The 27,426-nt window shown below is 39.4% G+C and overlaps 1 protein-coding gene across 1 annotated transcript in view; it reads right to left on the reverse strand.

Moving 5' to 3' along the window:
• Nucleotides 1-27,426, reverse strand: part of PIP4K2A (phosphatidylinositol-5-phosphate 4-kinase type 2 alpha) — a 205,659-nt gene that overhangs the window by 84,799 nt on the left and 93,434 nt on the right. Inside the window, exons 2-3 of the mRNA XM_072651701.1 lie at nt 12,500-12,597; nt 11,095-11,191 (exon numbers count right to left, since the gene is read on the reverse strand). Of these exons, the coding sequence (XP_072507802.1) occupies nt 11,095-11,191; nt 12,500-12,597 (195 nt within the window). The remainder of the gene's footprint in view (nt 1-11,094; nt 11,192-12,499; nt 12,598-27,426) is intronic.

The raw sequence follows: 27,426 nt of genomic DNA on the forward strand, positions 1-27,426 counted from the left end.
ATCCTGAAGCAACAGCGTCTAGGGCAGGAGTAGAAGCAGCAGCCTCACAAACACTGGAGGGCTGCCTGGATGGCAGGGTCTTAGCCCCACACTTCAGAGAGTACAGAGCAGGGTTGGAAAGGGAAGAGGAAAGACACCCACTTTGCAGATAACAATCCTTAGGAGGAAGTTTTTAAAGCTGAATTCTCAGTAGCTGATAAGCTGATGCCTCAATTTGCCTTTAAAAGCTTTTCTGTGACAGAGAGAAGAGAAAAAAGAGATCTGATCTAAGCGGTTAGAAGATTAGTGAGAAAAGCTATCAGAGAAGAACCACAAACACTCTGAGTGGGGCAGGAAGTAGGCTTTGGCCTAAGAGGCCTGATTAAATTCACTGTTTCTTTATTCTGATAAAGGTCAATTATATGGGCTAATTACCATGTTCTACTTTTATTGGAGTGGTCTCCATGGATCGATATAGACTCCTTTCAGGTAAAGCAAAAGGCATTAACAAAAACAATAAGAATCAGGACCATTTATCCTTTTAACAATGTAAAAAGGTCTGAATAATAAATAAACTGGGTGGGAGAATGACTTTATCCACAGATTGATTTACAACGCCCTGCCCCACCCCCCACTTCCCCAAGTCACAAAGAAAAAACACTTTTTAAAAAACTACACAGTAAAACAAAGCAATCTTCTTCATGAATCTAAACACCTCCCCAGATGGACAGAAGGCTCCAATCCAGTTACTCTAATTTTCACAATCTGATGGAAAAAAAGCAACTTAGGCTGGAGAGTTTAGAACTGATTTGATCACTTAAATGTATGATTTATTAAACAGGTGATTCATGTGTATAAACCAGTCACAACCTGTCAATAACCATGTATTAAGTGTCTACTACGTACTAGGTACTGTGCTAATAATGGAAGGCAAAAGGAATCCCTGACACAAGGAACTCAGTTTAAAGAGGGAGAAAAAATGCAAACAACTTGGTAAAAAACAAACAACAACTCTCTCCTCTCCTGTAATAAACACACACACACACGCATGTACACATATATGTATATATAATATAAAATGTATATATCTATATATCTACATGTATGCACATATATTTTACAGTGTGTATATTGTGTGTGTGTGTGTGTGTGTGTGTGTGTGTGTATATATATATATATATACACACACACACACATATGTACATACACATGATAAATAGGGTATAGTCAAGGGGGAAAGGTTTCCTGCAAAAGGTGGGATTTTAGCTGGGACTTTAAGGAAGCCAGAGAAGTCAGGAGGTAGAGAAAACGTGAGAGAGCATCCCAGCTATGGGAGTTAGCCAGTGAAAAAGGTGAGTTGAGAGGAAAAGCAAGGAGATCACAGAGTACATGGCCCAGGTAAGGGGTAGGGGGGATTTGTAAGGAGACTGGAAAAGTAAGGGGAGGGACAGGCTTTGAATGCAAACAAGTGGGTTTTAAATTTGATCCTGCCAAGTGGTAGGCAGCCAGTGGAGTTTGAGGGGCTGGGTGATGAGGTCAGAACTTTTGGAAAATCGTTTTGACAGCTGAGTAGAGGAAAGGTTACAGTGGGGAGAGAATTCAGGTAGGAAGATCAAACAGAAGGCAACTGCAACTAAAGGTAGGAAGTGATCGTCACCAGAGTGATGATGGTGGCAGAAGAGAGAAGGGTGGCATATGCAAGAGATATTACAAAGGCAAACTCAAGTCTTGATAACAAATTGGATATGAAGGGATGAGAGAGAGGGAGGAGCTGAGGGTGACACTTAGGCTATATGTCTAGGTGACTGGGAGATTGTGGTTCTCTTAACAGTTAAGTAGGAAGTTAGGAAGAAGGTGTATTTGGGGGGGAAACAATCAGCTCACTTTTGGACATGTTGAGTTTAAGTTGTCTATGGAACATCCAGGTCAATGTCTAATAGGCAGGTGGAAATGTGAGAATGAAGGTCAACAGAGGTTAGGGCTCAATAAGTAGATTTGACAATCATCAGCATAGAGATGATAATTGAATATATAGCAGGTGATGAAATCATCAAGCAAAATTGTTTGTTGTTTATCTTTCATTCTTGAAGTGGACCGAAACTATCAGGAGGGTGATGTCTTGACTTGCAAGTGACCTGGATTTAAGTGAGGCAGCGCTGTGCAAAGTCATTAGCCTCACTCTCTTCTCCAGTCACTGGAGCCCAGTGGAAAGACATAATTCAAGACAGCTGGCCATCAAGTGAAATAATTCAGAGGAAAAAGAGGAGAGGATACAGATCAGAACCTTGTGGCTCACCCACAATTAGAAAGAGTGATCTAGATGACTGTCCAGCAAAGCAAACCAAGAAGAAGCTGATAGGAGAACCAGGAGAGAGTAGTGTTATGGAAACCTAGGAAGAAGATGGTCATCAACAATGTCAAAGGCTGCAGAGAAGTCAAGAATGAAAAGAATTGAGAGAAAAGTCATTAGACTTGGTAAATAAGAGATCATTGATATCTTTGGATATAGTGATTTCATTTGAATGATGAAAGATACTTAGACTGTAGAGAGTTCAGAGAATGGGAAGAGGAAGTGCAGGGACCTACTGCAGATAGCCTTTCTCAAGAAGTTGAGTCACTAAAGGGAAGAGAGATATGGGATGATGCCTAGGGGGAATACATGTATCAAGTGAGGGTTTTTTGAGGATGAGGAGACATGGGCATGTTTGTAGCAGCAGGGAAGTAAAGTAGGAAAGCAGTAAGCAGGGAGAGATAGAAGATAAGTGACAGAATGGGGACAATAGATGGGGCAATCTGCTCAAGAAGACAAGATGAAACGGGATCACTTATGAATTTAAAGAGGTTTGCCTTGGCAAAGAGAAGGACCATTCCTTTATATGACATAGAGGTGAAGGAGCAGATAGTAATGGACCATATTTGAGTGAGATGAAGTAAGGAGGAGTGGAGAAAAGGGAGGAGCTTGTGGTAAATGTCTTCAATGTTCTCAATCAAATATAAGAAGTTTCAGTAAAAAAAAAAATAAAAGTTCTCAGCTGAGACATGAAGGAGAGGGGTAACAATAGGAGGTGTCAAAGGAGAAGAAAAGGTCTGGAACAGCTGCTGTGGTGAGTGTTGGTGGGTTAATAAGATGATTAGAGGTGGGCAATAAGATTGCCTTTTAGCAGTGAGGGCCCAGTTGAGGTGGGTGACCAGTTCGTATTGAATCCAGCCAACACAGTACTGTGATTTTTCTCCCTCACTCAGAAATGGTAGTGAGATCAAAGAATTGTCATGTGAGAGATAGCCTGGTATAGTGGGAAAAGCACTGAACGTAGGAATCACTTCTCATGTATCAGTTGACAATTATCGATTATATGAACATAGATAAGTCACTCATTTTCCCCTAACCTCCTGAGCATGGATGTCTTCCTTTATAAAATCAGAATAATATCCAGGGCATCTATCCCCCCTCCCAGGTTGTATGGCTCAAAGGAGACAATGTAAGTATATTTTTAATAAGCTGGTTTTTTTAGAGTTTTATTGATGCCTTTTCCAATCATTTCTCAATATGCCCCTCAATCCCCTTGGAACAAGGTAACTTGAGCAAAAACAGCCAACAGTCACCATATCTTAGGGCATATAAAACATTCTGCATTAGTAATCTCCTAGATTATCATCACTCAGAGAGATTGATCGTTACAATTAATCACTCACTTTTTCTGCCTCTTAATGTTCCTGTTTACATTATTTTTATTATCCTGTGTATTATTTCCTGGTTCTGCTTACCAATTCATACAAGTCTTATGTTTCTCAGAATTCCTCATCTTTATTTTATAGAACAATAGTATTTCACTACATGAATACATCATAATTTGATCAGTCATTCACTAATTGATGGGTACCCACTTTATCTCCAGGTTTTGCCACCCTTCAAAGCTACAGTTATCATTGTTGTTGTCATTCACAAATAACCCAAAATGGAAGTGTCAAAGTTTCCTAATAATATACGTATGTGTGTATGTATGTGTTTACACATGCACGCGCGCGCACACACACACACGGGTCTGCTTTAAATTCCTTCTTGAATGTCATTCCACTTTGCTCCTGTGGACTCATCACTGTCATGGAACTGGACCAGTCATTTCCATCTGACATCCAGTTAATTTGTCAAATTGTTCCTTTAACTGGTTCCTTTCCCCTCCTCCTCCCCACACCTCCACCTTCCAAAGGTGACCAACTGACTATAAATGAGTTGGCTGGTTGTTTTGGTGCTGGGTTATTACAAAAAACATTTAAGTGCCTTTCAGGGTACTCCAGAGTTTGAGTTAGACAGGGACCCTATATTTGAGAAGCTCATGGTCTTGACATGGACCAAAAACACTGGTGAACATAACTGTCATTTTGTGAGGCAAGGCCTAAAGAAGAAATTCAGACTGATTCATATTAAGGAGGCACATCTAATGGGAGGTGGGGCTGGCTCTTTACAGAGAGTGGGAGTATCCTTGTTTTTATTTTACATTAGCATTAGCCTCTGTGCACACATGTCTATAGAGAACTATAGATCCTCCTCTTTGCCTTCCACCTATTTCTACCCTCCATCCTTATCATCATGGGTTGAAGGTTTATAGACACCATCTTGTCCTGGACCATGCAGGGGCTCTTTTCAATATATGCTCAACTTTTGTGCTTACTGCCCAAAGAAAATAGATAATGGGGTGGACTGAAGGGAAAGGTCCTGAAATATCTCTGCTTAGTGAGTTCTTTAAGTGCTTTTTTACAATAGAAAAATCAGTCTCCAAGGAGAGGCAGCAATTTAAATGCCAAAAGCACTAGTCAGAGCTAGCGGAGGATGAGAGTGGTGTACAAATGATTAATTACACTTCAGCTCAACTCTACTTATACTGATCTCTCATACTAAAAGTTCAACAGAAAAGCCAATTAGTTTCTGGTGAATCATTCTTCTATTTGTCTAATTTGTCTCCAAAGTTTTTAGTCAGCAGTTTGCACTTCTTACTTAAATATAATTTCTATAGTTTTATTTTTAGTAAAAATAGGGGAAATTGAATTTTACCTCATTATTTCACTAATCAATTTGAGCAATTTTAGGAAATTCAGCTATGTAGTATCTGATCTTGATCCCCATAAGAGCAGTTATTATTAGAAGTATAGAAAGGACTTTATTTTAATTATTTATAACCAGGTTGAGAGCAACAAGAGCTCAAAAGACAGTGTTAAAATGGGACTCTAATTTCTTTTAAAACCAGTGGCTGTGGAGGCTTAGGAGGAAAATGTGTGGGTGGTGGTGGTGAGCAGAGGAGAAGCTGATTTCCTTTAAAAAGGCAAATAGATTTCTGTGCAGAGTTCAAAGACATTTTCTGCTTATTCTGTTTCTCCTTTTTAAGCCATAGAGGCCATTTTCATAAAACATCTCACATGCAATTAAAGTGTTTGGATAAGAGAGAGGCCATTCTTTCCAACTTCCTGCAAATCTTTCTTTTTCAATTGTTTCAGGAATGCTTTACTTCAAAGGTTTGGGTGGAAATTTTCCCCTCCCCCCTTGCAAATTTCAAGCTCAAAATTCTGATCAAAGTTTTCTTTTGAGCAAGGAATCCAAACCTCAATGTTGGCTCTCTTGCAGACTTGAAGAAAGAAAGCCAACATGCCCACATCCTCATGAGTGCACACTTCCTTTTACCCTCCATCAGTGTACAGAAGCAAAACATCTGTGGAGACATTAAATGATACACATTCAAGCTAGAGGCATTAAGTGAAAATCATGGTACCAGTCCATGAAGCATAGGATATCTGGGCAACTTGGCCAACAATTCCTTATTTCAACAAGACAGCCGTTTCCAATGCCTAAGTGAGTCTATCAGATGCCAGTGAGTGCCTGATGGTCACTATATTTAACCTCACAGTTCAGAAAAAGTTAAGATTTCATTGGTTCACTTTTTAAAACTTCCCTATATGCCCATTATAAAAAAACAAACAAATGAACAAACAAGCAAAAACAAACTAAAACACTAGAACTAGACTATCTTGAAGATCTGCAGATCTGGTCTTGTCGTTTTCCTGCACCTAAATCTTTTCATGGCTCCCCAGTGCCTACTGAGTAAAGTTCAAACTTCTTATCCTAGAATAATCTGGCACAGTTCAACTTTTCCAGCACTACTATCTTCTCCTGAGATTACTCCCTTTCTACTGCTTCTCTTTCAGTTTCTGGAAAAAACAAAGTAGCTACCTCCACTTTCATAACCTGGAAGTTGGAAGCTCTGCCTTCTCCATGTGCTACCACAAAACTGAATTACTTGCCTTCTCCTATACACATCTTGTGCTTACCTGTCTCCATGCCTTTGCTTCCAATTCCCCAACCCTGGAAGGCCCTCCCTTCTTTCAATTAGTTAAGTTACTACCCATCCTTCCATGAATCAGGATCAAAGCTGGTAGAGACCTGAGGCAGTCTCCCACCCACATCTAGACAAGAAGACGTCTACAACAAAGCCAAAAAGAACCCTTGAAAAACTCCAAAGAGAGGGACACCCAATAGCTCCCATGGCAGTCTATTCCACTTTTAGGAAGCTCTCATTGTGGAGGAGTCTTTCTTTCCAATAAGTCTCTTGGCAACTTATACCCTCAGCACCTCGCTCTGTCCCCTAGAGCCAAGCCGCACAACTCACGCCCTACTTCCTCCACAATGCCTTACCTAATTTTGTAGCCAGCATGGTCAGGGGCTGGTTTTGCCCTTTTTTATATCAGTGCTTAATAATAAATGGCACCTTTTAAGAGCTTAGAAAGGCTTCATGACTGACTTCCTTTGACATCTCTGAGTCCTTTTTTTGTAACTTCTGTCTGTGTTAATTGTCTACAAGATTCTAAGCATTGAATCTCTGCCCACATGATGCTCTGCACACAGTAGGTACTTAATGAACTGTGTTTGCTGGCCTGAAGGTAAAGTATAAACCTTATGTTTATCATGGTTGCTTTTGTTTTTACAGTTATGGGAGATTTAAGAGTCAGTTTCTAAAGAATTTGAATAAAGTTTGACACTAAGGCAAGGAGAAGAAAACCAGCTTTTCATTCAAGGGGTCTGCTTCAGAAACATCACTGGATAATGTTGGTAGGTGGCATATTCTCCTCCTAGTGTGGCTAGGCTGCTAGCAATTAACCCAGCCCTGGGGAAGCATGATTCCTGGTCCTATTCACAAAGCCAGAGAATGTGATAGTAAGGAGGGAAGGAGGAAGCTGAGTGAATAAGCATAAACGAGAAGGGTCCACTGGCCATAGAAGATCAGAGAATGGAATAATCTCCCACCTCTGTACCTTTGTATAGGCTGCACCTGCATTAGTGGAATGCTCTCTCTCATCTATCTCTTGAAAGTCCTTTTTTCCTTCAAGCCTTAGGTCATGTTATCTCCACCCTCAAGAGGCCCTTCCTCTTTTCCCAATTGTTAGTGTTACCCCAATCATTACAGATGTATTTGTTTTGCATATATCTGTATTTATTCATCTCTGAACACATTATTTTCTCATCCTCCTTTACCCCTGTTCTCCCAAAAGTAAGCTCCATGGCAGGGAATGGGTTACTTTTAATTTTATTATTTCAGCATCTAGCATAGTCTCTGGCACAAAATAAAGGTATTTAATGAGTCCTGTTCATTGACCAGAGAGAGGAAATTCAGATGAAACAGACTTTTCCACTTGGGATATATTAGAAAAATCTTTTCCTTCCTTTTCCATCATGGCAATTCGGTGACCCCAGGCCCCCAAAAGCTCTGGCAGGTTCTACCTAACTGGAAAGATTTCAAGTAAGGGTGAAGGGCCAGGATGGCCCATCACCAAGGGCCTGGCTTAGCTAAAATCACAGAGGCTTATTACCAGGACAGACACCAGGACATAACTCTGGGAGGCTACCCAAGTCAGAATGACCACTAAGAAAGGCACCTGAGAGGTTTGGACCTCTGTTGGTGAAGGGAATGCCTACATCAATGAAATCCAGGAACTTTGCTTCAAGTTGCAAAGCTCCTGATGAGATCTAAAGGACTTTATGCCTTCAGCCAGCCACTTTCCTTGCAGACAATGTGTCTGGTGTTTGGCTTCCACAGTAATCCCAAGTACTTGGCTTTTAAGCAATTTTATGAATTTGGCTGGCAGTATGAGAAAGTGGTAATCAATGCCAGGCCCCTTCATCAGGAAAAAAACAACCATCACTCAAGCCTGGGGATAGAACATGATCACCTTTTAGAAACTCTCCACCCAGGACCCCAGTACTATAAATGAGTAATAAGAACTCACATTTATATAACACCAAAATTTGCAAAGGACATTTTCACTCATAACTACCCTGGGAAAGAAGGTCCTTTCCAATGTGACTGTTTACATTTTACAGATGAGGAAACCATAACTCCAGAAGGTTAACGCACTTTAACCAAGATGATGCAGTAGACAGATCACAGAGCTGGTATCAGGATTCAGGCCTTCTAATGACAAATCCAGCTACACATGGTGGAAGAGCACCTATTTTATTGTGATATACCTAGGACCAAGGAGAGAGTCCCATGCCCAAGAGTCTTCTCTTTTTACTGCTGACTCTCCAGCAAACAAATACCTCAATCAACAAAGTAAAGCATCTTCACTTTCTTAGAAACACTGGGAGAAATGTAAGTGCTTGACAAATGGGAAAACAGCAAATCAGCAAAGAAAAAATAGCATTGCAAATTCTAAATGGCTGTTCTCAATAAAAGGAAAATATGCAGCTAAAAGGACAATAAATAACCAAACAAGTTACGGATGACACTTAAGGCAGAGATCTAAATGTGACTGTGCTTATTAAGGAAGTAAGGTTCATTTGTCCAAGAAGCAGCATGACAGTTTATTCTTTTATTTCCTTTCATTTTTTTCTCTCTCTCCAAAAAGAAAACACTCATTTCCTAACTGATCTCTACAGTGAAGCCAGTGTGTATGACACGTACAAAATTGAGAGAACCCTCAAAGGTCTTGTGTATAGAGCGATAATTAACTTCACATTATTCCTTGTAGCTACAAAAATATCTACTCACAAAATTAGATTAGAATGGAAATTTAAATATCTGTCAATGTCCTGGAAACAAACATTCTTCAATGCCATTTGGGACATCTTCTTTTTGCATTTCCAGTTTGCTAATGGTGAAGGGACTATTCTATTATTTAAAGTCTCAGGACTGGATGCAAGTCCCAGACACCAGGGCTGTGGAATCAGTCACTGACCTAACTCCCTTCCAGGGTCAGTGCTCACCTATTGACCATTCCCCATATCACCTGAATAAAAATAAGCCAGCTGCTGGCAAGGCAGCCAAAGTGTTGGTTATTTCTAGGACTCTTCATAGGGACAGTAGAGTGACACCAGGCTGAAGCGAGAGCAGCTGAATGGGTCTAATGGCTTCCCTTCTGACACCTGAGGGAAACCTTTTTAATATCTAAGACATTGACCTGGCTCCATTACATCATGATTCTTTAATGCTATGTGATTAGATTACATCTATTTCTTCAAGTGCGTTATTTCAAAGGAAGAGATGACTTCTTTATGAATGAAATTAAATAATACTAAAGTCTTTGTGTTCCTTCCTCTGCTGAGGGGAGAGGGAGAGGAGGCAGAGTCCTGGCCTCTGATTTAATGCCCAGATGGAGGAACATTCCCTCCTCTGATCTGATCGGGTAATGTGTCTTCAGGTTACGGTTCTTGAGAGTGGTCTGGCGCACTGATCATGGGGGTCATGGCTTTCAGACTCAGAACTTCAGAGGCCCTCTAGGTCATGCCTTCATTTTACAGATGAGAAGCACAGGCCCAGAGAGGTTCCCTCTGCTGCTCAAGGTCACACAAGGTAAATGGCAGAGGTAGGGTATGAATGTGGGTCTTTTGACTTGACCTGTTGCTCCTTCCAATGTATCATGAAGCCTCTTAATGGGAAGTTTAATTAGCAGTATGTGTGTCACCAGCACAACTTGAGGACTTCCTGCCTCCAAGAATGGCACTCTACCATGCTCCCTCTTTCTACTTTCTCTTATGAAAGTAGTAAGTTCACATGTATACAGTGATTTGAGGAGGGGAAAAGGGGCTTGGGGCAGCTATGTGGGCCTGGAGTCAGGAAGACCCATCTTCCTGAGTTCAAATCTGGCATCAGTCACTTACTAGCTGTTTGATGTTTGCCTCAATTTCCTCATTTGTAAAATGAGCTGGAGAAGGAAATGGCAAACCACACCAGTATGTCTTCCAAGAAAACCTGAAATGGGGTCCCGGAGAATAGGACAAGAATGAACAATGACAACAAGGGGGTGACAATGAAGAAATTCCCTCTCCAAAGCTTTTAAAGTTATCTGGGGCACCAAGAATTCAAATGACTCGTCACCAAGCAGGACTAGAAATCAAGACTTCTTGACTTTAAAGACAGCTCCCTACTCACTATTCCACAAGGCTTCTCATATGGAGCTTTATAGGTTATAAACTGATTTGATCAAAAGAACCTAATGAGATGGTTCTGTTATTGCCATTTTATAAACAGGGGATTACAGGATCACATCTAGAACTGGGACAGACCTGGAAGGCCGGACAATCTAACCCATTTTACACATAAGAACACTGAGGTACCAGCAGAACCTGGTTTTGTGACAGAGTCTTCAACTAGTGTGCTGGACCAGAGCTGTCAAATCCAAGGCCTACTTGATTGTGGCCTGAACCAGATTAAAATGTAATTTGGAAGTAAATACTTCAGAAAATACATAAAAAATACAATAGAACACAGATGATGTTAATAATCTGGATTTCTAAGACAACATGTGGCCCACAGGGATCCATACAGTTTGGTTTCTATCTGAGTTGGATATCACCATGCTGGATAGCAATTTCCAGGGGTGGCTGGTACCTAAAACTCAGTGTTTCTGTTGTGGCAGCTTCACCTCCTTCAAACTCAATTATTTAAACAAATGGGTCTGGATCTCTGGTATATGCTAGGTCTTTCTCTACAGTTAATAACTAACAACTGGGTATGAACCAGAGCTAAATCATAAACATGTTTTAAAATAGGACCTTTTCCTTCCTCCTCAGGGCTCCAGGGGACTTGAGAATAACCATTCCCCAAAAATGTTAAAAGTGTTACCACTCACCTGAAAATCCTGATCATCAATCCCAAACCTTTCTCTCAGGTTGCGGAAAACCATTGGGCAATATTCCTTAAATTTGAAATGACTCGGCATATTTTCTCTGAAATTGTAATACCATAAAATGAGAAGCAAAGGCACATACAACAGCTAATGCTTATATAGCTTTTTACAGTCTGTAAGGCATATTACAAACACATTCATCCCACTTGATAGTGCCATCAGTTTTATGAGATGGACACTAGAAGTATCATTAGCTTTATTTTGTAGTTAAAGAAACTGAGGCTCTGAGAGGCTGGATAATTTACCCAAGGAGACACAAGTGCTAAGTATCAGAGTTGACATTCTGATTTAGGTCTTAACTATAAATCCAATGCTCTTTCCACTGCTTCTCCCAATCATACTAAAATTTCCTGATGGGTCGTTTTAGCACATATTTTACATGTCGTAATTAGAGACAAACGGTAATAGTTTTCCTGCACCACCCTGACAGTGCAGACCTTCCTTATCTCTACCATACCCATCCAACAGTTTTTGGGTTCATGCGTTAGAAACTGGAGACAATGAGTAGGAGAGAAAGAAGAGGTGAAGGGGACGGAAAGGGGAAGAGAACACACACAGGAGAAGAAAAGTAGAGGACAGCAGGAAAGGAAGGTGTGAAGGACATTCTTGGACCATTTTCAGTTATTCATAAGTGGTAGGACTGAATTATAGCCCTCCAAACAAACAATAAGACTATCCTCCCACACTAACTTCAAATATTGAATATGCTACTTATTTTTTTTTTTTTTACTACTTTCCAAATTCAATTCAGATAACAAAACAATGAACTAAGATTTTCTTTCACCCTTCTAATTCTTGAAAGTCCTGCCTTCAAATTATATTATAAGGACTGACTCACCTGTTTCACCCAAGACATTGGTTTTATTTAGAAAGTCTTTCATTTAAATTAACAGACAGGAGTAAAATTTTCAGCTCTTTCTATGGCCTCCTATTAAGTTTTACAAAAAATGCATGTCATCTTTTATTCATAGAACAAAATAAATCCTCTTGATTTTTGCCCAAAATGAATCCCTTTTAAGGATGCACATTATAGAATGTAAGTTTATATTTCTTCCAAAATCCAAATAATTTACATTTTTTTTAAAAATTCCCATTATAATGAGAATTTCACTTTTAACATGTAAGATATTCACAGAGAACAATATGCCATATGGCGAAAGGATACTACCCAGTAGGCCCTGCTGTTACTTTTTTGAACAGAACAGATGGTTGTGTTTATCACAAGATTAACTTAATCAGCAAAACTTTACTCCTACCCATTGAAAAATAATGGAGTTTTTAAAACTTCATAAAAACTAAACTCCCAGGCACTCTATTAGGACAAGAGAAAGGTAGTAATTGAACTTACTTGTTAAAAAGGTGATTGTCCACCTTTATCTTGGAATATGCTTTGAAATCGTCTGGCATGAGCATTACAGGGATTTGGACATGGCTCAGTTCATTGATCTAGAAGGGACAAAATAAACATTCCACAGTGGTTATCCCTGCTTAGAAAGCCCTTTCCCATTTCCTCCTCACGCATGTCCCTCACCGGCCAGGGGGCTTTAGGAATTTTCCTCCTCCTCCTGCTGCCATTCTCAGGGTTTGGTTTTCCTCCCTTGTCTCCTTTCCCACTGCCACAATCCATACCCACAGCTGCTTCCTGGGCCCCATACATTAACACTCCTCAAACCAGATCCTTGATTCTTCCCTCTCTCACCAGTGCCAGGATATGGTGACAGGTCTGGTAGTGGCAAATGACAATGGAAGGAAAAAAAAAGATGGCAAATCACCCTGCAATAGCTACCCCTGGCATCGTCCCTTTGGCAGAATGAGGAGGAAAGTCTAGCATGTTATCACTATTTAACCAATCAATCAAAAAAGTATTAACTTCCTATTACATGTCAGGCAGAGCACTGTGCTAGGCACTGACAATACAAAAACAAAAAATGAAACAACCTCTCCTTTCAAGGAATTAACATTCTTAAACAAACAAGCCACAGTCTCAGGTGCAAGAATTGTTTGGCTGACACCCAGGATCCCTTTCGGATTTGTGGAATGTGTTCACTCTCCCCAACATGCTCTAGGCTTGACTTCCTCAGTTTGGAGGACTGTTAAGAACACCCTGGCTAAATTCTGCCTAGTCCCTGGGATTCAGTTACCCTTTGAACCCTGGCTTGAGTCAGAAGCACCTTCAGTTCAATCTCTAGAATCAGAATTTGCAAAACCAGAAGAGTTCTTTCTGTTAATTGCCCCTAATTACCTGCTTAAGTGGGCTCCATTCCTCACTAGGGAGTTAGAATTCCACTTTTCCCCTCCCTCCCTCCTTTCCACGCCCCACTATTTGACTGGTTTGATTCACAATATTTTAGCTCTCTCCACCCTGAATATCCTTACCATTCCCCTTTCTACAAGGTACAGGCTACTCTTCACCCTCATGCCAACCCTCTCTCCTGAAACAAAATGAAAAGGAAAGATTTCTTTAGTAACAAAAGGAGATGGTGGAAGAAAACTTGGGCTTTCCTCTAAAATATACAATAGACCCTTGCAATTTAATTCTACAAGGATATATTATGTAAAAGGTACACGGTCCTTGTATACAAGGTACATATGTATATAGGTAGGAGGGACACTAAGTCAACAGAACTACTTGGTTCCTGACCTCAATCAATCATCAAACACTTAGGTAGTGCCTACTCTGTGTTAGATATTGTGCTAAGCACTGGAGATGCAAACACAAAAATGCAATAGTCCCTAACCTGAGGGAGCTTACATTCTAACAGGGGAGACAACATGGGCAAGTATAGGCATCTTTAAGACATGTACAAATCAAATACAAGCTGAGGGCACCAGGAAAAATTTCCCCAAATAGATGTCACTTTTAAAGAGTCTCCAAGGAATCAAGGGATTCCTGGGGGCAAAGGTGGTAAAAGACCAATACAAAGGTATGGTGATAGAAAGTAAAACATATTGGGAGAGAAACAACCAAGAGGTCACTAGGATTGGACTACAGAGAACATAGAGGGGAATAATGTATACAAGCAGAATGGAAATTAAGGAAGAAGCCACTTGGTGAAGAACTTTAAAAGCTGTAAGAGGGGTAAAAACATGCACACATATAAATAAGTAAAATAGAGAAGAAAAAGTACTAACTACTAAGGGGCCAGGAAGGCTTAATAGGAGGACACCTTACTTGTAGAAGAGTTAAGTGCAGAAGGTCTCATCACCAGAAGGTTAGTCACCAGGGGATAATTTTTTTTTGACCCTAGCAACTTATTAGGCCATTTATTAATTGGTGTCGAAAAGAGTCATGCCAATGAAATCACAAATCCTTAAAGGATAGAAGTAAAGAATTTAAGAAAAATTTTGAGTTTGTTTGCCCCAATAAGCTTTAAAATCATATTATAAAGCATTTCAGCACTGAGTATTGAAGATATAGCTGCTTGAAACATTAGGCAGGGTCAAACTCATTTGAAAGAAGTACAAGTCTAACAAAGAAGCTTTAGGAAGGTATGTATATGTAAACATAAAGACTGCCAAGCCTTCAGCAGTGACCTAGTCAAGGCAATATTTGGGACAACCAAAATCTAGTATAACAAAAGAATGAGAATAGTGCTGTGGGTTTCATTGTAATGGGAGATGGCCTGTATAGAACCTTAAATCAATCCCAAACAATCTTAATTACAACCGCCAACTCTCCAATTAATTCTTGCACTGCACAGACTGCTGATTTATAAAACCTTTCTATACAATTAGCTCTCTGGTTTTTCACTGCCATAAATTACTCTGAGGATCCTTTCACTGGTGCCAACAGCTCCTTCCCAAGCCAAAATAACATCACAGCACAAGTCAAAGAAGGAAGTTAATCCAGCATCACCTGGAGACTGTACAAGTTTGGCCTGCATGCAGCATCTCCAGAGTCTCCCTTGCATTTTACATACACAAAGATGCTATTTATAAAAACTGGAACAATAATATAAAATTATATAACTATTTTGATTCATTCACTGTTCTTTTAAGTACCATACCAGTACAGGGTAATTCTCAGAGCAAATTTGTGAGACAGATAGACACTGCTCCAGATACATTTTACTGTAAAAGCTTGAAGGATTACATTAAAAAAAAAAATCAACGCAAGAACCATAATTAGAACTCACTAATTGTTAACATAAATCCTGGGGCCAGATAATTAAAATATACTTTATAATTAAAGAGACTGTTACAGAGATAATTATTTAAGTAGTTTGGGGATCTGGAAAGGAGGACTTATAAAAATAAGGGAAGTAAAGGTGTCAAAACAAAGACACCATATACCTAGGGTGGCCACAGACTATAGACAAGAGCTCTAAGCTCTACATGTGGAGCCAGATGACCTGGGAGCTGATCTTGGTTTGATCACTTAGAACCCATACAATCTTAGCCAAGTCATTTACCATCTTTGGGTAAATACAGGTTTACTCACCTGTAAAATGACAGTGTTACCCTTTCCAGCTCAAAATCTATCATCCTATGACAGGAAAGTCTTACTGGTGCCTCTCCTAACAGTCATATCTTCGATCACAATTATGCTCTGTGGGATTAATGATGTCTTCCCCAATTTCAAAGTGGAATTAAATCTTGGTAATTCAGGGACTACCCATTCTGCTTTGCTGTGGTCCCCTGCTTCCTTCCCCCAGCTAATTCCCCCCTCTATTTTCATTAGCATCTCCACCAGAGGATGAGCAAGGACCACAGGATTAAAGATTTAGACCTGGAAGTGGTGACCTAGTCCACCCCCTTTGTTTTACAGAAGAGCTAATATCCAGACATTAAGTAATAGGGTCCAAGGTCACCTGGGTAAAAACTGGTAGATCTGGGATTTGAACACAAGTTCTTTGACCTCAAATACAGGACTCTTTCTGTCATCCTATGCTGAAATAGTAAAAACATAGTATAATTTTTTTTCTATTTAGTGACGACTCTGTGAAGTATCCAGGGGATAAGATTTAAAAGGTATTGGTTTAAATATGGTTCAGGAATAAATCTGTGAATTTCACTGGGTTTGAATACTGGTTTGAATTACTTGTGGGACCCTACGCAAGTCACTTAATTTACTTGGGTCTAAGATTCCTCAACTTTAAAATGAGGGAGCTGGTTTCTTTTACAACGAAAGTTATGCTCCTGAATTCACTGAGCTTACGCTATATACAAAGCATTGTGCTAAATGCTGGGGTTACAAAGGCCATGATCCTTGCTTTCTGGGAGTTTAAAATCTTGTGGAGGAAACAGGGCACGTATGTGTGTATGTGTATCCACATATATTCATATCCATATCTATATATGTCAATAACAGGTAGCTAAGAGAGAGCACTAGGTCTGTAGTCAGGAAGACCTGAATTCAAATCTGATCTCAGACACTCACTAGCTATGTGACCCTGGGCAAGTCATTTAACCTCTGTCTGCCTCAGTTTGCTCAACTGTAAAATAGGGATAATAATAGCACCTATCTCCCAGGGTGGTTGTAAGAATCAAATGAGATAATATTGGCAATGAGCTTAGCACAATGTCTGGTACACAGCAGGCACTTCATAAAGTCCTTCCTTTCTTCCTTTCCTTCCATCCTTTCCATTTTTCTTTCTCCTTTCTTTTCTTTCTTCCTTCCTGGATATAAAAGATGTTCTTGTCTATCTCCCTAATTTTACAGATGAGGAAGCTGATGTTCAGAACACTTAAATGAAATGCCTGAGCTGAGAGAGTTAGTTGGTTGGTACAGAAGTAAGACTGTGATCCATCTCTCTGAACCCCAATCCAGCTCTTTCCACCATATGGCACAGGGATCAGCACTGATATATTCAGGTTCATGACTGAGGAAATATTCAAGCCTTTAATATATGAACCACCATAAATCAGGCCAGTTTGGTTTCATTTCCTATTTTCTAATTCTTCCTTTTTATTCAATTCTCTGGTTTGAATCTGGAAGGCCTTCACAGCTGGAAGTCATCTTAAAGATCATCTAGTCCAATTGAATCATTTTACATTTGAGGAAACTGAGACCCATAGAGGACTTGCACCAGGCCACACAGATTGGAAATGGCAGTTAGGACTGTAACCCAGGTCCTGTGACTCCACATTCAGCACTCATTCCACTTCAGGAGTGAAGACAGATGGTCTTGGAGCTAGGAAGACCTGAGTTCAAGTTCTGTCTCTAATACAAAATGGCTATATGACCTTAGGCAAGTTCCTTAACTTCTAAGCAAGTCTTTAAGACAAGAATTCTTACCTTGGGTTTTTTTTTTAATATTTTGATAACTATATTTCAATTGATTCCCTTTATAATTCCTAGGTATTTTATACACTTAAAAGTATTATTCTGGGAAAGGCTTTACTAGGCTGCCAAATGGATCCATGACTCCCCCAAAATGTTCAGAACCTCTGCTCTTATGTCTCTAAGTTTCAGGAAAGGTGCCAATCTGTACTAGTAGAGAGAGTTCCTTCATCCAAGTATTCCTCACATCAATGAAACCACAAGTCTAGTTTCCATCCTGTCTCTACTCTGGAACCAGCTCAAGCATTCCAATTACATTAAACTCATTCTTGATAAAGTTTTGCAGGTGGTAAGTGGGGAAGAAAACCTCCATCATTCAAAAGTATTTCATCTGCATCTGGGGTATATGGGATGTTCAGGGAGGACTAGCACCTCTGGTGTGAGGGTTTGCTGAGCCTATTTCAGGGCTTCTCATCCACCTTCAGTAGCCACCTGTCACCCAACTCTCACCTGTGGCTTCAAGAAGCTGCAGCACACCCTGAAAAAACTCTTGGTAGATGGGTTAAACCAGGTTGAGGGCAACTGACAGGCCTCAAATCCATTGGTGAGTTAGGGGGATGTCTACCCCAAGTATGTGAAGACTTCTCTCAGCAGAATGAGAGGATGAGAACAATTTATTCCAACAACCATGAAGGCAGGTGAAAGAAGCACTGTGGAGAACTTAACAGCTTGGTCAGATATCAAAGACACCAAGGTCATCCACTACATCCCGGGCCATCACTAATTGTCTTGATTTTTGTCTTGCTACTGGAGTTTGATGACTCTGAAAGACAGAGTGAGGCTAACAACTCTGTACAACTTTGCTTCACTTAAACCCAATACATGTTCCAGTCAAGACATCATCCTATGATGTCATCGGTCCTCTTCAAAAAAGGATAGCAACAACAGTCTGCACTTGGTTTCTACAGAACCACCTAACTTGATAAGAAGTCAATACCAGGTTAAGACTTCAAAAGGTCAAGAAATGGAATAAGCAAATACATACAAAGTAAATACTTTTCTTGACTCACAGAGACACCGCTGGCAAATACAAAATACACACAGATAACTAAAAAATTAAGCCAATTTCACATTAGCAATGTCTACTGAAGGATCTGAGTATCTTTGCAAGGATGTGAAAGAGCTAACAAAAAACTTTCAGAAGTTCATCTTTGTGTCATTAAGGCCTTTCCCCCTATAATACGGGAAAATACATCAGAACACATATCCTAAAAAAGAATCAGTCACTCAGAAGAGTTTGGCCTGACTACCCACAGAGGAAAAACCCAATGAACGAAGGATGTCTGTTGTCCACATTGAGATATGGAGTTGTTTGGATAATACATTCAAATATACATACATAATTACATACAATATGATATTTTCAGGTGGATGAGTGAATATTAAATCCCTTTGGGTAAATAAGCATAGATCTAATGTCAGAATCATACAAGATTCTTTGCAAAGGAAAAACAATAGTTAATAAACATGGAGGATGTCCAGCTCAGAATTCAAACAGGAAAAGGATTACCTCTATATGCAGAGATCCTCTAGATCATATAGATGTGTGTGTATGTATATGCATCAAGCATTATATTATACATCAATAACATTTTATATATATATGTATATATATACATACATATATCATTACATATAAATAAGTTCTTCAGTTCCTTTATCATTGTCATCTATAGTTGACAATGAACCTTAGTCCAGAACTGATCAGGCAGAGAACAGGCTGGTTTAGCTTTACATACTGAACTGTGTTGTTATCTACTCCAAGCTTACCTTTGAAACAAAGCACCATCTTTCTAAGAAAAATATTCTTTCACTGACACTGTATAAGTGAAAGTTACAGAATACCATAGTCTCCAAAAGTTGAAAATGGGCAATGGAGAGACACATGGTGGATATGAGTAGTCTGTAATAACATTTCCAACCACAAAGGGTAGTTAGTCAACAAATACTTCTTAATTATTGACTATGTGGCAGGCAGACACTATGCTAAATGCTGGTGATACAAAGGAAACAAAAACAGTCCCTGCTCTCTGAATGAAGGAAAGAACATGCAAATAGTTAGGAACATACAAGCCATAGGCAAAGTAAACAGAAGATGACCTGAGAGGGGAAATCACTAGGGGAACAAGAAAATTCTCCTGCAGAAAGTGGGCCTCCAGCTAAATGCTGAAGAACGTCAGAGAAACTAAGGTGGGGATGGGAGGGGGAAATATTCAATGCACAGGGGATTACCGATTCAAAGGCATAGAAGAGGGAGATGCCAGGTCATAGTAAAGGAATGGTCACTAGGCCAAAAGTGTAAGATGACTGGAAAGGTAAGAAGGGGCAAGGCTATGGGATAGTTTATATTTGATCCTAAAGATTAGAAGAAGCCACTAGAACTCACTGAGCAGGATGGTAACCTGGTCAGACCTAAGCCCAACTGGGCATGGAATTAAGAAGACTCATCTTCCTGAGTTCAAATCTGGCCTCAGATACTTATTAGTTATGTTACCCTGAGCAAGTCACTTCACTCCATTTGCCTCAGTTTCCTTATCTGTAAAATAAGCTGGAGAAGGAAATGGCAAACCACTCCACTATCTTTGCCAACCCCAAATGGGGTCACAAAGAGTTGGACACAACTGATAATGATTCAACAACAACAACTTGAAACTCATTAAATGACTTCTCATTAATGCTACTGCTAATGCTCAGTGGTTCAGTTGTGTCCAACATCCATCATAACCCCATATGGGCTTTTTTTTGGCAAAAACAATAGAGTGGTTTTACCATTTTCTTCTTCAGTGGATTAAGGCAAACAGAGGTTATGTGACTTGCCCACAGTCACATAGCGAATGAGTATCTGAGGCCATATTTGAACTCAGGTCTTCCTGACTCTAGGACTGGCGTTCTATCTCTTGAACCACCGAGCTGTCTCCATAAATGTGAGTGAATTTTTCAGAAATCATCTCACTCCCTGTAAGGTTCAATGAAGGAGCCCTTTCAGGATGATTTGCTAAGTGATTAATCTTCACGATGTAGTCAACCCTGTAAGAACCTTCTTAATTACTGTTATTAAACCTTCTTCTATGTAAATCAGACTCTTCTAAGACACAGGCATGTATTTCATATGGGTTGCTGAATTTATTTTTCTAAGAGATAATTACATGAACACCTTAAGCTACATCACAGATATGCTCCTGAAAAGTCATGCGTAAATCAAATCTTTATAAAATAACTAAAAATTTCCTACGAATTTCCTTTGTGCTTCTAAAATTAATTTTGACTGACTATTCATTGTGGCTAACAGAAAAACATTTTAGCTTTAGGTTTCTGAATTTCTCTTCCCCATTTCTCTGTTCATTTTTGGTTTTGAGAGAGCTCTGGGGCTTGATAACCCTCAGGACACGGCAGAAGCCTTTTTAGGTTAGGTATTCAGGTCCCTCATTTATTATGGTAGAATTTTAATTTCATGGTATGGCTTTCTACCTGACCCAACCTATTAATACATCCTACTCCCAAACAGGGTGGCAGATTATTTCTGGCCCATTTTACCCTTGTGACTGTTAGCATTTACCCCCTGCCTACAATGTTTTTCATTAAGGCACATGTGCTTTTCTTTATATCATGAAAAATGTATACCAGTTATCAGGATAGAGCAGAAAGACTGATGGATTTGGAACTAGAGGATCTAGGGAAGCCCAGATCTGCCAGTTACTTAAAGAAAATCACACACACACATACACGCATGCACGCACACATGCACGCATGCATTTATTAAAATACCTATTGTTCCAGGCACTGTGCTAAGTGCTTTACAAATATTAACTCATTAGATTCTTACATCAGCTCTAGGTGGGGGATGCTTCTGTTATCCCCATCTTACAGTTGAGAAACTGAGGCAGTCAGAGATTAAGTGACTTGCCCACAGTCACACAGCTAGCGTCTGAGACTAGATTTGAAATCAGGTCTTCCCGACTTCAAGTCCAGCAATCTATTCACTTTGCCACCTAGTTTCCACATTTAACCTTTCAGACCTTGGGCAAAAAATTTCCTATCGCTCTGCCTCCTTTACTCACATATGAAATGAAAGAGTTAATAACCTTATATGATCTTTAAGAACTCTTTCAATTGCAAAGCTACGTAATTTTTCTATGTGGTATGTAAGTAATATACACAGAGACCATCTGTGTTCATTGTGTATATTTTTAAACCCTGCAAGAGTAAGATCTTAATTTGACCACAAAGGAGGAGTTATCACATATGTCTGTGTGTGTGTGTGTGTATAGAATATAAAATGACTATAACTGACGAAGGCAAACACCTTGGTAACCTATAAAAAATGGTAAATGTATCTTAGGAATCTGTTAAAATCCTTATTACAGTAGGAAGAAAGTAAGCAAATATATTACTTATAAAACACAAAGACTATAACTCCACATTGATTAATTCTTCCCAAAGCAATGACTTAATAACCTGCCATGGTAAAAAAAAAAAAATCTAAAAGGTATATGAATTGATATATTCATGTCAACCTCAAATAAAGAGAAAAAATAAACCACGTATAGAACCTGACAGAAGCCCTGACATCCACTGCCCCATGAGATACTGAAAGGCTGCTTACTTATCAGAACATTCCATGAAGGCTCCCTCTCTTTTCTCAAGAATATGGTGTCAGTCACTACAGTGCAAAGCAAGACCTTCTGTTTGTTTCACTGGGGTAAGTACAATCCTTACATCAGCGTTGACAGTGATGTAGCTGGTACCCAAAAAAGGACGGAAAATAAAGAAGCTTTGTTGTCAAAACTCAAACATACCAAGCTGGACAAAAAAACCCAAAAAACTGACAATGCACTTAATTGTTTCTGAAAAAATGTAGTCCAAGCTTTGCTAAGTGTGTAAGAAATAAAAGTCTATAACTAAAAAACAGACTAAGAACTGACAAACACTCTGATGGAATAAAGGTAAGAAGTCTTGGAGTTAGGGGAGAACTGGATTCAGATCTTGACTTTCGTACCTACTAGTTGTGTCCATGGGAAAATCACTTAACTCATTCCCTACTAATCTCTAAAATAGGAATAACGTTACTAGTTACCTCATAGGCATGTTTACGGGAAAGAGCTTTGTAAACATCAAAGTATTATGAAAATAAGTAGAAACTACAATTAGCTAGAAATAAAGGTATAAGATAGATAGACAGACAGACAGAGAGACAGATGGACAGACAGATGTGCACAGAGCTAGGTAGCACTAGGCCTGGAGTCAATGTAAAGACCTAAGTTCAAATCCAGTTTCAGACTAGTTTTGTGTGACCCCTGGGCAAGTCACTTAACCTCCAATCTGCTTCAGTTTCCTCAACTGCAAAATGGGGATGATAATAATAGTACCTACCTCCCAAAGTTGTTGCGAGGATCAAACAAAATAATATTTGTACAGTGCTTGGCACAGTGCCTGGCAAATAGTAGGCACTATGTAAATGTTAGCGATCATCATCAGATAGTATTATAACACATATTTTTATAAATTATAAGTTTAGTGCAACTATATTATACTAGTATAAAAAAACTAACAAATTTATTATAATTAATAAACATGCTTATCACAGGGGCAGCTAGGTGGTATAGTATATAGAGCACTGGGTTTAGAATTAGGAAAACTCATCTTCCTGAGTTCAAACTAGGCCTCAGACACTTACTAGCTGCCTGGCCTTGGGCAAGTGACTTAACCCTGTTTGCCTCAGTTTCCTCATCTATAAAATGAGCTGGAAAAGGAAATGGCAAACCACTCCAGTATCTCTGCCAAGAAAACCCTAAACGAGGTCATGAAAAGTCGGATACAACTGAAACGATTCAACAACAACAAATACTTAATATATTATTATTATCATCACTAGATAAAACAGAATTAACTTTGGCATTTTGATACTTTGGGATCTGTGACCTCAGTGAGTGAGTACTCCTTCCAATGATTCAGATAGCAATCCATCTAGCCTGTCCCTTCTGTACAACTCTCATTCATGTCATCCCATAAAGTATCCGCTGGGGTCCACCCAATGTGTTAGGAAATCTCCACTAGAATGCTCTCTTGAAGGTGAATGGGTTTCAAAGAAGTATGAGGGGTGTGCATCAGTTTTCCTTTGCTCTTTTTCATTCAATTTTTTTAAGAAACAAAGAGAAAAGAGGAAAAAAACTAAAACATATGTTTGTCCTTTCCCACGGATTACATTTTTGGAGTAGACAGTAAAAAGAACACGACATTCTGAATTAGGAGAACGACTCCACTTGTCAACTATGCTGTGTGCCCTCTGGCATCTCTTCTCATCCCCACCCTTTAGAATCCAGGACCACTCTGAGTCTATGATGGGTGGGACATCGGCTGGAGGCGGACGACAGGCAGACTCCTTGGCTGGAGTCAGGCTTCCACACCATTTCCCTGTCCACCATTTTCTGCTTTCCTCCTCTTTACAGCTCCACTTTCTGTGTGGTCTTCCCTTAAGAGAAGATAAACACCTTGAGAGCAGGGATTGTCTTCTTTTTTGTATTTGTATCCCTAAACCTCAGCACTTTAGTAGGAAACAATCTGAGTACAAGCATTATACTGCTGTTAAGTCTTTTATCTTGCTTTATAGGTAGATAAAATTACTTTTGTAATATATAAGTTCATCTGTAGATTCACTGAAAGTATTTTTATCATTTACTATTATTATGGAATTGGGATTAATCTGATTGATCTAGCTATATATATATATATATTTCTTAACAACTTCATGTAATGTTCACTGTATTACAAAAGGCAGAAGCTATGCAAGAATTCATTTTCACATAGTATGAAATGAATTAAAAGAAACAAAGGTATAATCCACTAACAAGACAACTTTAAAGGAGACAATGATATCCATAGCTAATCTATCTGATTTATATCTCAGGTGAAAGGCCAAATGATATTATACAAAAGCATAACTAGGGTTGGGAACTGGAGCTTTGATCCAGAGCACAAAATTTAAAGGACACTGATAACAGGACATGCAGTGCTCTGGGACACTACAACAAGCTCCTTACCCATGTTGCTCTGTCCTCATTCTCCCTTCAGCTGCCTGTCCAGGAACTTGCCACCAATGCCCAAAGATCTTACCACCTTGTGACAACGTACACCTTCTCTCTCATCTAAGCTAGCTTTTTGTGTTGCTTCCCCAGGTGCAAAAATTCCTAGTAACAGCTGACATTATAGCTGAGTTCTGTAATGGTGGGTTTAATTATGATGTATTAATAACACCATTCTAAAATGAGGTAAATAAGATCAATACTATATGGGGATATCACTAGAGCTACCACCAACAGATTGATAGATACAACTAAGTTTAATTTAAAACATTAAAATTAGGGAGGCCTACTTTGTTGAAAAATGCTTTCTTCTCTACTGCCTTCTAATTAAAACTGGTCCAAAGAGGTCATGATACAAGGGAAAGAACATGGGATTTGTATTCAGTTGACCTGGTTTCAGATCTGGGCTCTGGAACTTACTACCACTAAATCATTGTTTCACTAAATCAGTTATCCTCTTTAGGCCTCAGTTTCATCATTAATAAAGGAATAGGGATGGCCTTGGAGACCTCTCAGGTTTCTGTTAGTTCTAAATCCATGATCCCAAGAACAAGCCCCAAACTTGTCATAAATCCAAGAAATTCACAATCAGTGTCCTTGGAGAACATTACATATAGTCTCTAGTAGAAGTATTTATTAAAACAAATAGTTCAGAATTTGAAGTCTGTAAACATATGATTAGGCCTCCTTCCAATCAAACTTGTGACGACAGCCTGATTTTGATTTTTTTTTTAAATAAAAAGTTAAGGCCAACTCACAGTTGATATGTTTGTTCCAAAGCTGTAGTTTTAATCTTCAAATTTACGTTACAATCAAGTTACCTCCAACTCTGTAAAACATATGTTTGTTTTTTGTGGGTACGATTTGCTGATTGCAACTCATATTACTCCTGCAGATTTAAGACTGAGCTCACACTGGCTAGAAAACAGAGGTTGCAATTAAGCTGAGGGAAAAAATGGGAACAATAAATGACTACTGGACAAGGAATAAATAAGTGAGACCCAGCTGGTAACGGGCTCAGAAATGAAAGCGCACAGAGGGGTCCTCACCAAGCCATTTTGCACTGTGACATTTTTAAATAAACCTCACTAATTTATATGATTTTAAGCCAAGCAATGAATACACTCATAAATTGCAAGGCATTATTAATGACACTTATTTAATTCAGATATATTCACCCTAAACACTGTATTACCAGGCTAATGTATAATTAGCCATTAATTTTCATTCTGTCAGAATGTAAGAAAGAAAAAAAGCCTCACACGTAGACACTGAGACATTTAATCTGATTACAATAAAGACAATTTACTACAAATTATGACATATTGAGATGGAACACAAAGTGGGCAGGATGGGAGGCTGCAGGATGTGGGGGCTGGGCACAGAAAGCAAGGCCTTCGTCTGATCCCTCTGTGCGGGCATGGCCAGAAGCTGTTTTTGTCACAGCAGGTATGGCTGCATTTGGGGTCAGACACAAGAAGCCAGGGAAGAGCAATGCGTTGAGGGCCCCATTCAGACCTTCTCATCATCACAAGAAACAGACTGAGGAGGGCTGATTCTTAGTTATCTTTTAAACAATGGCCCCAGCCATGGCCATCTGGCCATTCAACCTGACCTTGCTTAAAACAAGTAACTTGACAACAAACAAATACAAGGGGTGAGCTGCAGAATGATGAACCAAAGGGGGGACCCTGCATGAAGGCAGGCCTAGAAGGGGAGTGGGGAGAATGGGCCAAAACCTCACCACCATGGATGGTGAGATGTGGTTCCTAAATGAATGTTTTCATATATGATTTTAATCCAACTCTCATGGGAATCAAAAATGAAAGACTTTGTACCATTTGGAATGACTAATGCCAAACCAATTTCCTTTAAGTTTCTACTACTGCTTTTTTATTCAAATATGACTCATCAGCCTTCCTTCTACATCTTTTACAATTCTATTTCCAGATTCATCAAAGATCTTTACCTCATGAGCTAAATCTTAAGCATATATAACATTTTCTCCCTTTCTCCAGGCCCTTACTGTGAAATAACTAGTTTTCTCCAGGAATATCTGCATGGATACTGTTTGAGAAGGGCAGCCTAGCACTGTGGAAAGGACATCAAACAGGGTCCAGAAGACCTGTATTCCGATTCCTTGCTAGCTAGGTGGTGCAGTGGATACAGCAGTGGTGTCAGGAAGACCCAAGTTCAAGTCTGCCCTCTGACTGAGTTGTTGTGTCACCCAGGGCAAGTCACTTAATCTGTTTACCTCAGTTTCCTCATCTGTAAAATGGAGGTAATAATAACAGCTCCCTCCCAGTGTTGTTGTTAGGACCAAGTAAGATAATAATTGTAAAGCACTCTACAAACCTTAAAGCACTATGGTAATGCTACCGGCTATGTGATTGTGAGCAAAGGCGAAGAACCTCACTGAAACTCCTCTCAGCTCCTACTCACTTCTCAGACATTAAAAATCCGACACCAAAGTTTACGAGCTGACTGAAATTACCTTCTTCAGTGATCTTTACAACTGCTGAATCCAAAGGCTTATTCTATTCTCAGGCCTTATTCTACTTGAATTATCCATACTTTTTTGATACTGTCTAAAATACAGAGGTCAGTCACAAGACCCACAGCACTGCTGAGTGCCTGGGAGACAGACTAAAATGCAATTGAGAAATACTGAACAAAATAAATTAAAATACAATATAATGTAGCTAGTATTAATATGTGGTTTTCTAAATCAATATGGGGCCCAAGGGTCCTTATGTATGATTTAATGGCCCCCTTTCTGCTTGAGTACCACTGGTCTATAACTCCCTGTCCGGGAACACTGACCTATGCTAAGGCTTCTGTGTCACACTCTTCTCTCTTGGTTATCCTCTGGATAGCCTAACCACTCCCTTGCTCTAGATCATCATCATCAAT

Source organism: Notamacropus eugenii, chromosome 3 (assembly GCF_028372415.1).
Source record: "Notamacropus eugenii isolate mMacEug1 chromosome 3, mMacEug1.pri_v2, whole genome shotgun sequence".
Lineage (NCBI taxonomy): Eukaryota > Metazoa > Chordata > Mammalia > Diprotodontia > Macropodidae > Notamacropus > Notamacropus eugenii.